The sequence below is a fragment of the Calliphora vicina genome, chromosome 5 (genome assembly GCF_958450345.1).
Source record: "Calliphora vicina chromosome 5, idCalVici1.1, whole genome shotgun sequence".
Lineage (NCBI taxonomy): Eukaryota > Metazoa > Arthropoda > Insecta > Diptera > Calliphoridae > Calliphora > Calliphora vicina.
This window is the reverse complement of record NC_088784.1, coordinates 68,635,624-68,652,238: the sequence shown is the minus strand read 5'-3', so window position 1 is coordinate 68,652,238 and position 16,615 is coordinate 68,635,624. Positions and strand designations below refer to the sequence as shown.

The 16,615-nt window shown below is 30.2% G+C and overlaps 1 protein-coding gene across 2 annotated transcripts in view; it reads right to left on the bottom strand.

Annotated features, from left to right (window-relative positions):
* Nucleotides 1–3,207: 3,207 nt before the first annotated feature.
* The window catches only part of wun (wunen), a 96,503-nt gene continuing 83,095 nt past the window's right edge, over nt 3,208–16,615 (bottom strand). The window contains exons 4-6 of one of the 2 annotated variants that reach the window (XM_065511956.1): nt 14,523–14,702; nt 14,280–14,456; nt 3,208–3,999 (exon numbers count right to left, since the gene is read on the bottom strand). In XM_065511956.1, coding sequence (XP_065368028.1) covers nt 3,889–3,999; nt 14,280–14,456; nt 14,523–14,702 — 468 coding nt within the window. In that variant the 3' untranslated portion in view covers nt 3,208–3,888. Of the gene's footprint in view, nt 4,000–13,699; nt 13,860–14,279; nt 14,457–14,522; nt 14,703–16,615 lie in introns of those variants that run through there. The other variant, XM_065511957.1, reaches the window with a different exon arrangement.

Genomic DNA, 16,615 nt, shown 5'->3' with positions numbered 1-16,615 from the left:
TGTTTCTAATAATTTCGTTTTAATCTATTATTAACATTTACGAAGTAATAAAATATTAGGGGCATTCACGCTGCACACAAGAGATTTATATATTGTTCATTTAAACAAGTAAGAAAATGAGAAATAATACCTCATACTGAGTAGATAAGAAAAATAAGTTTCTTTTAATATTTCAACAATTTATTTTCGTGAGTGATTATCGGAAATGGGAGCCATAGAGAACATAGAGCGGAAACTCGAAAAAACTCAAACAAAAAAATTATTCAAAAAAGTTACATACATACGAGTGTTGTTTTTGTTTTCACATAGTTTCTTTTACTAATACATTCTCACCACTTGGGTTTTTGACAACTGAGTTAGGTCTTTGACAGGAGAGTTTCCGCTCTATGTTTTTTCTCTATGATGGGAGCTATTAGCAATTATTTTATGCCATGAAATTATGCCGTGTGATTCATGTCTAAGAAGTTATGACTAATTGTGGACCGATCATCGTAAAATTCGAAACATTTTATTTTGAATATAATTCGGTAGCTCGTGAAAATTCACATATTCAGTGCTGAAGTGTTTATGGGTTGATTTGTATCCACATGGATTTGTAGTTGGAATGGGGGATAGTGGACGACCCCCCAAAGTTGCTCACTTCGAGCTTACAAAATTTAAACAATCACCATAAATTAAGTTCTTATCCGAATTTGTTGCCGACTTTTTTTCTTTTTATACCCTTCGCCATGAGTTGTAAGGGTATATATAAATTTATCATTCCGTTTGTAATTTCTACATTTTTCATTTGCGACCCCACAAAGTATATATATTCTGGATCGTTATAGATAGCGAAGTCGATATCGCCATGTCCGTCTGTATGTTGAAATCAACTTTCCGTATCCCCCAAATAACTTAAATACATGATTCATACATCAATATATCGGGAATTCTTCCGGCTCTGTTGCTATTTAAAATCGATAAAATCGGCCCATAAATGGCTGAGATATAAGGGAAAACCCGAGACAACCTCGATTTTTGCCCAATTTTTGATCTATATCTGTATTACTAAGTCATTAATATAGACAATATGGATATTTAATGATAGATATTTCAAAGTCTATTGCAACGATGTATATAAAGCTGTAGTAAGTTGGACCTACAATTGGTCAAAATCGGGAAAAATATTTTTTAACCCTATTTTTTTTTCATGAAAAATTTTTTTTGTCATAAATTATTTTTCAAAAAAAATTTTTTTTTTAAATTTAAAAAAAAAATTTAAAGAAATTTTAAAAAATTTGGAAAAAAACTTTTTTTTTAAAAAAATTAAAAAACTATTTTTTTAAAAAAAATTAAAAAAATGTTTTAAACAATTTAAAAAAAAATTTAATTTTGTTTAAATAAAAATATTTATAATTTGGTGAATAGCTCTTTTTCCTACTTTTTTTTCATGTGAAAGAGTGCCATAGTCTGGATCGTGAATGTCAGGCATCTCTTGACGAGATTGCGATTCATTCACTGCCTAGATTGTCGTGTAGGCACTCAGCAGGGATTTGAAGATTCAGTTTCGTGTACTCTGTAGAATCAATTTACAGCCCGTTTTAAATGAATTCTCTTAGAATGATTATAAAGCCCATGTTGGTCCATCCGTATTCGACATATGAAATCTGTTATAAGTTATGTTTCAGGTGTGCAGTAATTGATGTCATTAGGAAAGCTCGACAAACAATTGCATTTGGTAACATTTACAGAGTTCTTTTGATCTCATGATCCGGAAACATCGAATAGAATTACAGAGTTCAAAGCTTCATCATAGTCTGTTGAAATTGAATTTTTCAATATCAGAAAAATTAGCTTAAAAGGATGGAATGTTTGATCAATCTGAATAAAAAGTTAAACGCATTCAAATTCGGAATCTAAAATAGAGCAACTTTTTTAGGTTTTTTCCAAAAAGGTCTTTATATTATTTCTCTTATAGAACAAACATTTCATTTATTCGGGTTCGTATATACATATTTTGAATTTGTTTCTGAAATGAAACTTAACATAAATGCGTGTAAAATAAACTCATTTAAGGTGACAGAGGCCCCATCAGCGCTAGCCAACCTTGGCCAATTTTTAAGAAAAATTTCAGATTTATCTAAAAATTTATTACAATGCAAATCCCATATTATTAAAAATTATATTATTTTTGGAAGGACCTATCTGTAATTTAATTTCTGTAAAAGTGTTTAAGATATCGCACAGCAAAAACGGCAGAGCAGCATCATTTATGAAAAAATGGGAACATATTTGCCCCATTTTAGGAATTTCGATATTTAAGTGTTGACCAATGCAAAAGTTTTCAACCAATTGATGAAAAGACGTTTCGATCTATATATGTAAGTTCCAAATCTTGTTACGATATCTTGATCGGTTCGAGTTTTACACTAAATTTTTCTTCACGAAAAATCTCTATATCATGAAATTTCTAGTTTTTATGGTAAATTTCATTCTGAAAATTAATAGAATACAATTTTTTCTTAATATGTTAATCCTCTAGTCCAAAGGCTTGCAATAATACCAAATACTTGTACTTAGTAGTTATATCTAGCCTTCAATAGACTCACAAACCTTGACTTCTCTTTAATTTTTAACGTTTTTAACAAACAATGTACCAAAAATGTTAAAAATTGCAAGTACTATCTTAATTTAAAATTTCTTGACATTCGGATAAGAACTGAATTTTTGGTGATTTTTTGACATTGTATAGGCCCGAGGTGAGCAACTTTTGGGACTAAACCGTAGCCCCCATTCCAAATTACGAACCCATGAAAATACAAATCAGCTCAGAAACACCTAAACTCCAACTGTTTTAAATTTCATTAATATATCTCCAATCGTTCATTAGTTTCCGTATTATTTCCAAAATAAAAATTTTATAAACCACTGTGCAGTGTCAGCACGTTTCATTATGGAATGTGTAATAATTTACACCTGACTTTAATGGTTTCATAGAATCAAACTTATTTTTTCAATAATTTTCATTTAAAAATTCAGGTCACAAACTTAACCTTCTTCCTTGTTCTTACAAAATCAAAAGAAACCAATTTTTTAGTTGTTTTTTTTTGTAATTTATTTTATTTTATAAGGCATCTAAATGTATGTATGATATTTTTACGTATATTTAGCATAATAATTTAAATTTGTTTTCACAGTCAATAATTCAAAATGTTTAACAATCAATCAGTGGGTGCTTTAAATAAAATATCTATTATCATTTAATTATTTGTGTTTTTACAATTATTGTGTTTAACATTACAGTGTGTGATTTTATCTATTTATTTTTAATTGTTTATTAATTGTATTAATAATAACTTTAACTTTTCTTAGAAATTAGGAAGACACTTGAGGTGCATTCTTAATCAACTAGTTGTAGATATTTGCCTTTAGAATTAATTTAAATCGTATTATACTTAACATACTAACTAAACTTTTATTTTTATACATATAATTATTAAATATTTAAATTAATTGAAAGCTCTGCTTCTATTGCTTTTGCATACTAAATACATAAGTGTTTTTAAATTTTTTTAAACATTTTTTTACAGTTTTAGCATGATTTGTGTTTAATGGTTTTGAATCTATTTTAATTATCTTTTTATTTTATTGTTATTTGTGTACTGTGTCTGCGAGTCTAGTATGGTTTAAGTAAAATTATTTAAATTACATAAATTTTATTTATTTTTAAGTATAATTTTCTTAATTTCTTACAACTAAGTAAATTACTTATATTCGTTAAATTATTTAAAAAAAAAATACTTTTATTTTTGTATAGAATGTTTTTTTTACCCATGGTGTGTTTTTTTCTTTTTTTTAAGTTAATAAATTAGTTTGTTGTTTTATTTAAATGATGAGCGTTTTGTTTAATTAATTACCATTTGTTGTTGTTATTGTTTGTGGCGGCATGTCTTGCATTGAACGAGGTAACATATAGGATTTTGAAGATTTCTTAGGAAATAAATCGGACACATAATTGGCCTGTAATTAAAAGAATTTTAAAATTATATTAATTCGTGTCTTATTTTGGTTTTTCAGTTATAGTAGAATTATAGCGGTATTTACATTATTTCACCGCCTTAAGGTATGCTTTAGAATGTGTATCATATAATTGATAAGAAAAATACACTAAAGTGCCAACATAAATGTACACACACAATCCACAACAATATTCCTATAAGAATTTAAGTATTGCCAGATGCAATTTTTTTATTATTCTTAACCCATTAAGTTCAGAATAACACATTAACGTATTGCCAATAGAGAAAACTATAATGCGTACAACTATAAAAAATATGAAAGAATATGGAAATAAAAAAAAATTGTTCGGAGTAAGACATTTGATTTAACATACGCAGAATAATATTGCAATGAAGAAATACATACATATTAACATAAAATAATACGTTTTAATGCAAACATTCATGCACTTCTTAATGAACTTTTTAGTGGAATTAAAAAGATAGATGATGTTCGATTCGAAAAACCTCTATTTGATTAATTTTGGAAACATTGACGTATTTTTATTCTTAAAAGCATATTTTATTTATTTACTTAAAAAAATTCTTTGGAATTTTGTTGGATTTTGACGTATTATTTGAATATTTGGAAAATATTTCGGTTTTCTGGTATCCTCGTTTAGGCCTTATCGTCTTTTTAGTGCTATTAAACCAAACAGATAATATTTTGACAACATTTCAGGTCCCTAGGTCCATCCCTCTTGTCCCTATCAAGCCTTCAACAGAAAGACAGACTGACGGATCGTCTTAGAATATTATAATGCCCCAGAATATATACACTTTTGTGGGTTTACGACCAATATTTCGATGTCCTTTTGGTGATGGGTATAAAAAGAACACCTTCACTTAGATGGGGGTCGTAGATACTGAATTTAGAATGAAAGTTTGATTTATAAAAACATACTACATAATTTATGACTATGGAAGTTAACCAAAAATGTTAAACCACATGTAGAAACTTTAAGGAACCCTGACAGTAACTGGGCACGAAGATCTACGGATAAAACCACAACATTTGTTAATCATTTAATAAATTCAGTACATTTAATACAATTTAGCCTCAAATTATAATTAGAAGTTCAGACTGGAAGTTATTATAGTTATTAAAGTGAGTTATAAAAGTCACCAGCAATAAAACCATACCTTAAGTTTGAAAAAATAGTGCAATCTATATTTTTAAATGCAATCTTAAAGCTAGGATTTGAACTGAATTTAAAAACATTTTAGATAATAATGATACCAAAGCCGAGTGAAGATTGTACCCTATCATTCTCTTATGCACCTATATTCAAAATTAGCTTACATCTTTGTCTGTCGAACCTACACAAGAAAATATTGAAAAATAAGTTTATATCAATTTTGATTACTGAATCAAGAATTACAAGATATTACTGCTAAAGCCCGACGCCATCAGGATTTCGTAGACCTAATTTGCATCACGCTAAGATGAGCCCGTTTGTATATCAATAAATTGTTCTAATTTTAGTTACCACATTTGAATTTTTATTGTAGGGTCATATAAAAAAAAACTGTTTAAATAAAACGTACGTATTATACAAATGATACGAGGGCTGGTCATAAAGTCCTTGACTTTTTGAGTGAAACACAGGTTTTTGGTTAAAAAATCATTTTATTTTTTAACATACATAGTTTCCTTTTAGCTCTATCACTTTATCCAATTTTTGTATCCCTTCCAAAAAATAAGATTTGTCGAGGTTATCAAAATAGTTAGGTTTTTTTTTGTGAGACGATTTCATCGTTGGATTCAAATTTCTTTACGCAGAGCCATTTCTTTAGGTTTGTAAATAATAAATAGAAACTCGAGAAAAAATCCGGAGAATAGGGCGGATGAGGTAGCAATTCGTAGCCTAATTCATGGAAATTAAAACCACTGAGCCATGTGAGATGACTATGGCTTCCACAATCTCTCACACTTTCAATCTCCGATCGGCCAACACCATATCTGATTTTTTCAATTGTTTCTGGTATAGAGACCTCAACTGGGAGACCTCAACTTGGTACCTTCCGTGCTTGTACAGCCACAACGAAATTCAGTAAACCACTATTTTACCTTTGAAATGGATGGTGCAGAGTTCCCATAGTATTTATCAAGCTTAGCCTTGGTTTGAGTGATGGTTTTCTCATTTTTCCATTTTCTCCTCAAGTCACGAGGTATTCTCCTATCAATAGCTGTCAAACACAAACTAAATGACGAAGCTGGTACAAATACTGACAGGAGTCAACTAACAGATACATGTTGACAGGAATTGTGTTGCCCATTCAGTTACGAGACCGGAAATTCATAAAGTCACGGACTTGGTCAATAAGTCCGTGACTTTTTGTACATGTACAACAATATGTGCCCTTTTCTATATACACGTGCAAACTCATTCATTGCGTGCATATTCTGGATTCCTACTTAGGTAGAAAAGTTCGTACTCGCGAAATTTTTTACGGGAATATATTAGAGTTGGACATAATCGTTCTTTTTACTGATTGGTCGTTTTTGTTTAGAGCAAATAAATGAACAAGTTCGTTCTTTTTATTCAGTTGTTCACTTCTATTCTGTGGTGTTTGACTGAACTAAGTGAATGAAAAATTGCTCTCTTAATGTTTTTGCAGTGAACAAAACGAACAGGTTCTTCTGCTTTTGGAAAAATAATTTGGCATATTATAACATGATTTTAATAATAAAGAAAAAGAAGGAATTATATATTTACAATAACAGCACAAAAATGGAAATTAGCCCTTAAGAGCACTTGGGGTCAAAATGCCTGTGTTTTTCGTGATTTTAAAAGTTCAGGGTCATTTGGATCCCAAGTGCTATTAAGGGCTAATTTCCATTTTTGTGCTGTTATTGCAAATATGCATTTTCCCAATTGTAAATGCATCTCAAAACTAAATCGAAAGTCGGCACGGGTTTCCCTTCTTAGATCAAGCTAAACAGTTTTTTGGTCATTACGAAAGTTTTCAGCGGGTACCTTGTCAACATTTCAAAAAATTTAATTCTAAGGGACACTCTAGTGTATACCTATCATAAGTTTCAAACAACAGTAATGTCAGACGACCAAAAGGAATAAAGTGAATAAAAAGAACAATAAAGAACAAGATGATTGAACAACTTCACATTGTTCATTTGATTGAATTGTTCAATTGAACTTGTTCGTTCATGAACAACCCAACGCTAGAATATATTTTAGAAATTGTCGAGTAGGAAACCAACAACCAACAAATGTCGGGAAATTTACAATAAATGCTTGTTTCGCGTGGACAACTCTTGTCAATGTTTTCTAAAAGATTTATGCTCGTTAAAGTCATTTTCGGAAACGGGCCTTATTTGGGAGCTATGGCTAATTATGGACCGATCATCATAAAATTAAGTAACATGATAACTTATTTCGAGCGAAATTAAACATTTATGAACAATAAAGTCCTATTTCGAGAGGACATTTGTATAGGGGCTAGGTGAAATATTTGACCGATTTCAGCCAGCTTTATTAATCTTTCGGCCAAAAAAAGAGCATGTTCCAAATCTTCTAAATTGCGACCTGTACTTTGCGCACAATGTTTACATGAACAGCCAGCCAGACGGACGGACGCACGGATTGACATCATTTAATCGTCTCAGAATCTGAGTCAATCGGTATACTTTAAGGTGGGTGTTAGACTAATATTTTTGTGTGTTACAAATAAATGCACAAACGCATAATACTGTCGCCACTATTGTAGTGTAATGTATAAAAATAATACTGGTTTAATTTAGTATTAATAAATTCCCAACAATGACGATTTTTATTATTTCCCAAAAGTATAAAATGTCCGGGAAATTAGGAATCCTAGTAGCTAGAAATCTACTTTTTTCAAAATTTCTTCTTTCTTTCTACATTCTTTTTTTCCCAAAAGAAAAATTTAATTTTTCTTTTAAAGTATAATAAGGTGAAGGCTTAGCCGAATATAACACTCTTACTTTAAATATCAAGACTTAAAGTTATCATACATGTTCACCTGTTTTAACTAATACATACATACATATGTATTTTAGTTAGAGATTTTGTTAACAACATTACATTCCTCGACAAACATTGGTGACACAACCAAACTTGCAAAGCTTTCTTATGTAAGACTTACATTTTTTTAAAACTAGCCCCTCCTAAATTACTAACGAAATTTCCACAATTCAATCATAAACAAGCAATTGTCATATTTCATTGAAACTCATTTAAATTGTAACAAAATCAGCTTGAGATTTGCCAATAGAGTTGTACCACAAAATGTTTTGCATTCACTCAAAAATACTCGATATAAATGGTGCCACAATTATTTATAATTGTTTGCAACTAATTCAACTTAATTGGGCATTAAACATGGCTTTCATCTAAGATAGTCTCATGGAGACAGACATGCATACAATGTAAGACCGCAAACATTAACATTAACAACAACGAAAATAATAAATCTGTCAAAATACATTACCGGGATTTAAACTCAGTCAAATAGCCAACATAATACACCGACAAATGAATGAACGAACGAGGGAAATATATAAAATCATTTGGTTATAGTGGCATAAAATATTAAATTCATTCTACGAAATAATAAAGAATTTTTGATATTTCAACAAAAATGTTGAAATTCAAGTCACAAATGACATCAACTGTTGCTAGTGCATTCGATTGCTAGTGAGAAACAACAACACACCTTCCTCAAAAGCACGTAGATTATGATTTGCGTGTCGAATCAATATATCGTACAACTCTAACGACAACATATCGCACACTTGTATTTAGAAAAGTCTTGTTTTATTGTTGTTGCATGTTGCTAGAGATAAGATTTGCTGATATACATATATTTTTGGCATCTACTTGCACTAATCTAATGTTTCCGATAAAGATGTGGTAAATGGGGGGAGGGGGTTTCAATAATAGTCCAATCTAAATGGCATAACCATCACCAATTCCGAATAGTAATATGTTTCAAAATATCGTACAAGAAATTGGAAACCAATAGTTTATAAATGAAATTATTCGTTGCTGCTTCAGGGGGTACTGCTGAATTTTAGATGTCAAATATGGAATTTTGTATCCCTGTTTTGTTGAAATGTCTTTCAGTCAGATCTTACAATTTACAGCTACTGTAAAGTTACTCCTTTTATTTTTAGCTTGCTCTACGCTACTGTTATTATTATTATTTCTAGATGCAGATGTAATCTGGTATCGTTTGTTGCAACTGTGTCCATGTTAATTGTGACCATTTTGACTTTTGATTCCTTCCTGTTGTTTTACCTGTTTTTGATGTTGTTGTTCTTGTTGTCGCAGTTGTAGTTTTCTTGTATGACTCTCGTATTTGTGTTTGTGTAATTGAGAATGGCCTTTGACGTTTTTCGTTTCTACCTCTATCTGACTGAAAGTGTTGTTTTAATGATCAAAATTATTGGAAATTAGTAATTGTACATAAAGTTTTAGAAAAAAACCCGGTAGGAAATTTAGAGGAAGGAATTGATCGATCGACATTAGGGTGGTTCAAATTATAGGGGCGCATATTTTTTGTTCTAATTCCAAGAAACTTTGCCGAACAAACCATAGCTAAAACAAACATTTTTTGTTAAAAATTTATTTTCGAGTGTATACTTCTCTATTGTGCTGGAATAACGAAGAATGGGCAAATCAATATGGGTATGATCCGGGCGCATCACTTTATCCAATCTTGATCACGCAAGACCGGCTTGATGCAAGATATGAGAAAACTTTAAAATTTTTGAAAGTGTGCAAGGTTTGTGGAGCTTCTTGTTTTAGAAAATAGCCCACTATGACGTTATTTATTTTATTTATATTTGAAATCGGATTAAGTTTAATGAATATGGTAGCTTTGTTTTATACATAAACTTCAAATCCCATTTATTGTCAAATGCTTAATTAGGTTGACATAAAGAGAAAATGAAACTACCTTGAATTTTTTTGTATCATGGTAAAAACCTTTTGTATGTATATAAATTACATATAGGGCTATACAAATATGACGATTTTGTGATCGATGCTTTGCGTTTTTAGAATTTTTTACTCAAACCTAAAATTTTGTTTCAAAATTGGCCAAGTTTGGATAGGGCTGCGGGGTACAATGTCCGCTTAAGTTAGTCAAATTTTACTTTATACGTTTTTGCATTAAGTTCGAAGAAAATTAGTTTTTTATAAAAGGAAAAATATGGGGACTTTTTTGGGAATAAACTTAAAAAACACACGCATACAAAGTTGAAATATATAAAAAGATGCTTCTACTTTGGATGCGTGTAACTTTTTATAGGGACGAAATAATTGTTATCAAGTTTGTTTTATTTTCTTTAGAATTTTATCGCAAATATACGTCATATATAAAAAACAAATTTTGACCTTTCGTAGGCCCATCATATATAAAATACGAAAAAAAGATCGAGCAAAATTTAAAAAAAAAATTAAACCTAAATATCTGTTGAACTAAAAGAGATAACCTACAGATAAGTGCATATTTTTTGTACACCTTCTCAAGGACTATCTATATTTTAAATTTCAGCTCATTCGGATCATAAATGGATTTTTGGTGATTTTTTTTAAATGTGTGACATTGAGGGTCCACCCACTGATCCCCATTCCGAACACCTCTGCCGAGTAAATAATACAGCACAATATAGAAGTGTGGAGTTGATCATACTATTTTAACAAAAATTCTTTGTTTTGGCGTCAAAAAATAGTAAAAACGAAAATTGTTAAGGTACAAAGTGATCTTTATGTGCTATTTAGAGTGACTAGACACATTCAGAATGCATTGATATGTTCTCAAGATCGAGCTCCTTTAAAAAATCGATTTTTGTTCAGAAATATGAGTGATCACAGATCGAGCTCCTTTTCTTGATTAAACGTTTAATTGCCAAGTTATTAGCGATTTTAGATATTGTGAGTTTTTACATAAAAAATTAATTTTTGTTCAAAAATATGATCACAGATCGAATTCCTAATCTTGATTAAACGCTTATTGGCAAAGTTACTAAAGATTTTAGATATTGTGAGTTTTTATATAAAAAAATCGATTTTTGGCCAGAAATATGAGTGATCACAGATCGAGCTCCTTTTCTTGATTAAACGCCTATTGGTCAAGTTATTAGCGAATTTAGATATTTTAATCGGTCCATATTTAAATCGATTCAGGCGTCCTGCGGTTTTAGATATATCGAAACAAAATTGGCGTGGTGAATTTTTCTTTCAGTAAAAACTTAAATTGGATTACTATGAACATTTAAAGAAAAAATTAGCCAAATCGGTATAGCCGTTTTCCGATTTTAGATAAATCGAAAAAGGTGGGCGTGGTCAATTTTTCATTCCGTAAAAACCTGTGTTGTACTATGACCAACATTATAAAAAAAATTTGTCTAAATCAGTCCGGCCGTTCTCTACTGATGCAATTACCAACGAACGACATTTGATTTTTATTTATATATATGAGGAGCCGCTGAACAAAAGGTACTTTTTCGCATCTTTTAAAAAATTGTGTAATTTGTTTATATGTATATTAGATCGGAATTAAAAACATTAATTTAAAATATTATCGTTAAAAAACGCATAAAAATCATACTTCTTAATTTTGTTTTTAACAAAACGTACTTTTTTTCTTTATTTTTCCAATATTTAAATGGTTTTATATCAAATATCTTTAAAATTTAATGTCATAAATTACGGCAGTTAGATGTATCTATTGATAAGTAAGAAACTTGTTACCATTTCCAGGTTCATGCAGTTTTTTAAGGGGGCGAAATAAATAAAATTCTGCGGCTCCATATATAGATAATAATGAATGTTCAAGTAATTTTTTGAGGGGGGCTAGGAACAAATGTAACCCAATTTTCGCCAAATTTAAAGTATAATTTCAGAGACTTAGAAATATTTTGTTCAAAATTTTATCAGGATTGCCACATAATCAATATATTTATGACGGGTCAAACTGAACTCAACAGATAGTATTTCAGCCAGCTATCTTCTTTCGTTTGGGCCCTATCGTGTTTACAACAGACAGAGGGGCGGACTGACGGACGGACATAGCTAGATCGTCTTAGAATTCCATAAGAACTCCGAATATACATACATATATACTTTTGGGGATCTGCGATAAATATTTATATGTGTTACAAACGGAATGACACAATCAATATACCTCTCATATTTTTTGATGGTGGGTATAAATATTGAGATGATGTTGAATTTTTTGGCCGAACAAATATTGTTACTCTTTAGAAAAGTAAAAATATAAATAAGTTCCTTCAGGAACATCTAATCTTTTTCTATTTATTTGATAGTTATCTCAACAAGAATAGCTTTAAGACAGAAAACGTCCAAATTATACTAATAGAGGTTAGTTACCTGAGCCAAATCAGAATTTAACTTATTTTTTTATATAAATTTTGCTTTAAGGTTGGTTAAGTGTTCTAAAATCTAAAAAATGTGATTCCAAAGCGGACAATACTTTTAAATACTAAGATGTATTCCAAATCATTCATATTATTCTTTTAGCAGCCACGGCCAAAATTAAAAAAAAAAAACGAAAATTTGGAATTTTTTGTGGGGGGGTTTTGCAATTCCTAAATAGTATATTTGTTTCCACGGGATTTTTCGGGACTTCGGGATTTTAGTTAAACGTCAAAAACATCAAATTCAACAATAAAAACTATTAATTTCATTAATATATTTAAGTAAAAATATAACAAATCAAAAACTAATGCATTAAATTAAAATAAATGGTCCATGATTTCCCATAGCTTCCATACAATTGTCCCCCGGAGTATTGTTTGAGCAGTCATAAATATCTTGATTATGCGGCAATCCTTATAAAATTTTGCACAAAATAAGTTGTAAGTACTCTGAAATTATACTGTAGAGTACTGCGGAAATCGGGCTACATTTGCCCCTAGTCCCCTTCAGAAAATAACTTGAACATAAATTTCGTAAAAGTGTAAATTGTGTAAAAGCCTGTCAATGCAAGGGAGACGTGATGCTCCCTGATTCAAATGAAAAAATCTGGCTGCGTTTGGATTTGAAGCGAGATTAGTATTATAAATATGATGAAATTTAGCTTTCTAAGTATTTTGGGTGCTTCAAAAATCTTCCTAAAATATCAAAAATCTCATAATATTTCGGGATTTGTATGAAACAAAAAATAAGGACTTTAAATTTGAATATTTTAGAAATTTAAAATTTTATAGATCTTTAGATATTTATAATGTATTTGTTATTTTTATAATAAAATTTTTACAAAAATAACAATTATCTAGCCTTGTTTGCAAATTTACTAGCTCTGACTTTATAATTTTGAAGGACTTTAAAATGCATATTTTTAATATTTCGATTTACAAATAAAAGAACAGTCATCAAATGAGAGCAAAATATTTTAATCTGCACAATGTTTGAGCTACAAATATTTTAGTCATTAGTATTAATTATTATTTGTATTTTTGGATAAACAGAACGAAAAATAAGTGACACTTATTTAAAGTTTTTCCGAAAGACTTTTCTAAGGTTATACAACTAATATACAACTACAAATTGAGTCTTATTCTAATAAATTACTAATTAAACGCTTCATAATATAAAATTTTCAAATTCAATTCTCAAAACTTCATAGTAATAATTTCATTTCGAATACAATTATATGCAGTTTTATTTAATCAACTTTTATTTTATTTCAAAGCACAAAAAACTTGTTTTTTTTATTTTAATTTATTTTCAAATTTAATTAATTGTCTTTGCTATGGACAGTGGGCCAAACTGTGTTCCAATTAAACCATTTATCCGGCACCAAGTAGCTCTAGAATGAAGGTGAATATTTGAAAATATATTTAGGTGAAATGCAACAAAAGAAAGTAGTAATATGTGGAATATTGAGTTTGATAAAGGTTTTAACTAAAAGAGTGCAAATGAAAACATAAAATGACTTTAAGACAAACCTTGGTCATGGCAAAAGGACCAGGTCAACTTAAAGCAAACTAAACAATTCTAAATAATTTATTAATGATACAAAGGCAACAGGTGCAAAGGATAAACAGGGCTAAGGCATGCTTTTAAATAAACCAAATTTTAAATAAAATTAAGTCTAAAACTAAGCATTCACTAACTGAGTTCTCGTTAGATATTAAATGTTGAAACATCTGTGATTAAGAAAGTCACAGTTTCTCCATTTAAATGAGAACTCAGTTAGGGAAAATATATGAAACAAATTGAAACTTACCACTACAACAGCCACTAAGGAACCAATGGCTGAACCGGCCAACACATCGGACCAATGATGTTTATAATCGGACACACGGGTCAAAGCTGTATACCAGGCAATCATGATTAAAGCAAATTGCAAGAAATGTCTCAACAATTTCGAACCATGCCAAGTCATGCGAGATTGTAAATATAACTGAAATGAAAATTAATTTTGTTTAAAATAGAATAGTTTAATAAACAAATAAACATTGAAACTTACCGCTACATAGACCATTGTATAGAAAGTAAAACTGGAGTGTCCACTGGGGAACGACAGTCTAGATTCTTTTAACATGCGTTTTGTGGAGTATGGATTGCCACATGTAAAGTCCATTATATATTTACCCTGATTAGTGGCATTCGCACAGGTTGTGCCATCAGGCATAATGGGTTGACAAACCTAAAAATAAATAAATCATAATAAATAATTTACAATAAATATAAAGCAAAAATAATCTAAATCTTATTAAGTTTATAATTCTCCTTAAGCCTGATATTAAATATTTCTGTTATTGATATCAAATTCTTGATTGAAAATCCTAAAATGATCGATTACTTTTTTATTAAAAACATGATTCCATTTAATTGGCATGTTGATTATCAAAATATGTTTGCATATATTGCGTGATTTTAAAGTGTAATTCAAATATTAAAGCGTATTTATCAATATGACATTTCAACAAATGTTTCTCGTTTTAAATGATTTCATTAAACAACATTTTGAAATTAAAATGTTAAAAATCCCAGCTAAACTGCACTTTAATGCGAAATTAGTTTAAAGTGTTAACACAAAAAAAATATAAAAAATAATCCTAAAAATTAAATGAGCAAAATAAATCTTGTGCAAAAAAAAAAAATACACTAAATAAGCAGGTGTGTGTTAGATTGTTGACAACACTATTTAGTAAACAGTGGCAAACGAAATTACACACGCCAACTGCCCAGCAGTTCTAGGAGGTAGTCACCAACTAGTGATTATACTTAAATTTAGGGTGAGAACTAGTTACATAACTAGCTACGAGAATAGTTATTTTAACAAGTGCATGTCCTAAGCAAGGGGGTCAATTGCACCTTTTGAATACAAAGTAGTCAACGCATTGGATTCAAATACCGGTTACATAGAGTCAGTTACTTTACTAGTTACCTAAGTGGTTACTCGTAACAATTACGAAACTAGTTAATTTATCATGTTCGGATGCTAATTCACCATAATTTGTAGAAAACCAGTTTGTACGAACTACTTACATACAAAAAAAGTGCAGTACAAAATTAACGTTTTAAGTGACTACACTGTAGATTACTTACAGATACTTAAGTGGCAATTGTCTTCATGCTAGATTACATGAGATGTATAAAGTAATCTATTGATTTCACACTCCCTTACTAAGAGCACTACGTGTCAAATGGGCCAAAATACATAAATTGGAGTCAGCCATGTGATCAGACATTAGTGACAATTACTGTCTATAACCCCCAGTAACACGAAGTCTAGTTATGCCTTAACTAATAGTTATACTGTCGGCTAAAATAATTTTTGTACGAAAATTGTCAGTATAACTGACTTCGTGTTACTGGGGGTAAGGGATACATTGACTACATGCTTAACTGCTGGGTGTTGATTCAGAACTTGTAAATGTCGTAGTCTAATGTAATTTATTGACAGAGCTGTTAAAGTATTAAATCCATAATTTAAACGACAATTTATCAACATTTTATAAATCTCCAAAAGAACTGAATTTTATTAAATATATGATGATTGTTAGATAGTTGTTTTTTTATTCTGGAAAAAGATGATTATATTTTTGCCGTTAGAGTAAATTCTGTTCCAAAGTCTAGCGCCATAGAACATAAGAAATGGTTAACTGTCAAACTAAATGTCATAGTGCAATCACTTTTTGACATTTATGATCAGTATACTCTGGCAAATCATCATGAATAGATTGACGTTTGAACAACACTACAAAATTATCTGAATTTATTTTGAAAATCAGTCATCGATTCGCGCAACTTATAGGCGACTTCATAGTTTTTATGGCGCACACAATCGTTTAAGTGATGATCAGCGATGAGGCTAATTTTTGGCTAAATGAGTTTGTTAATAAACAAAATTGCCGCATATGGAGTGAGACCAATCCACAACAGAACCAACAGACTGCATAATATTACGAAAAATGCACCATTTGGTGAGGTTTACACGCTGGTGTCATCATTAGACCTTATTTCTTCAAAAATAAAGTCGGAGCTCAATGGAGATCGTTACCGCATTGACCCATGCGAGATGTGGTTGAACAGGATAGCGCTAAGTTCCAAAGT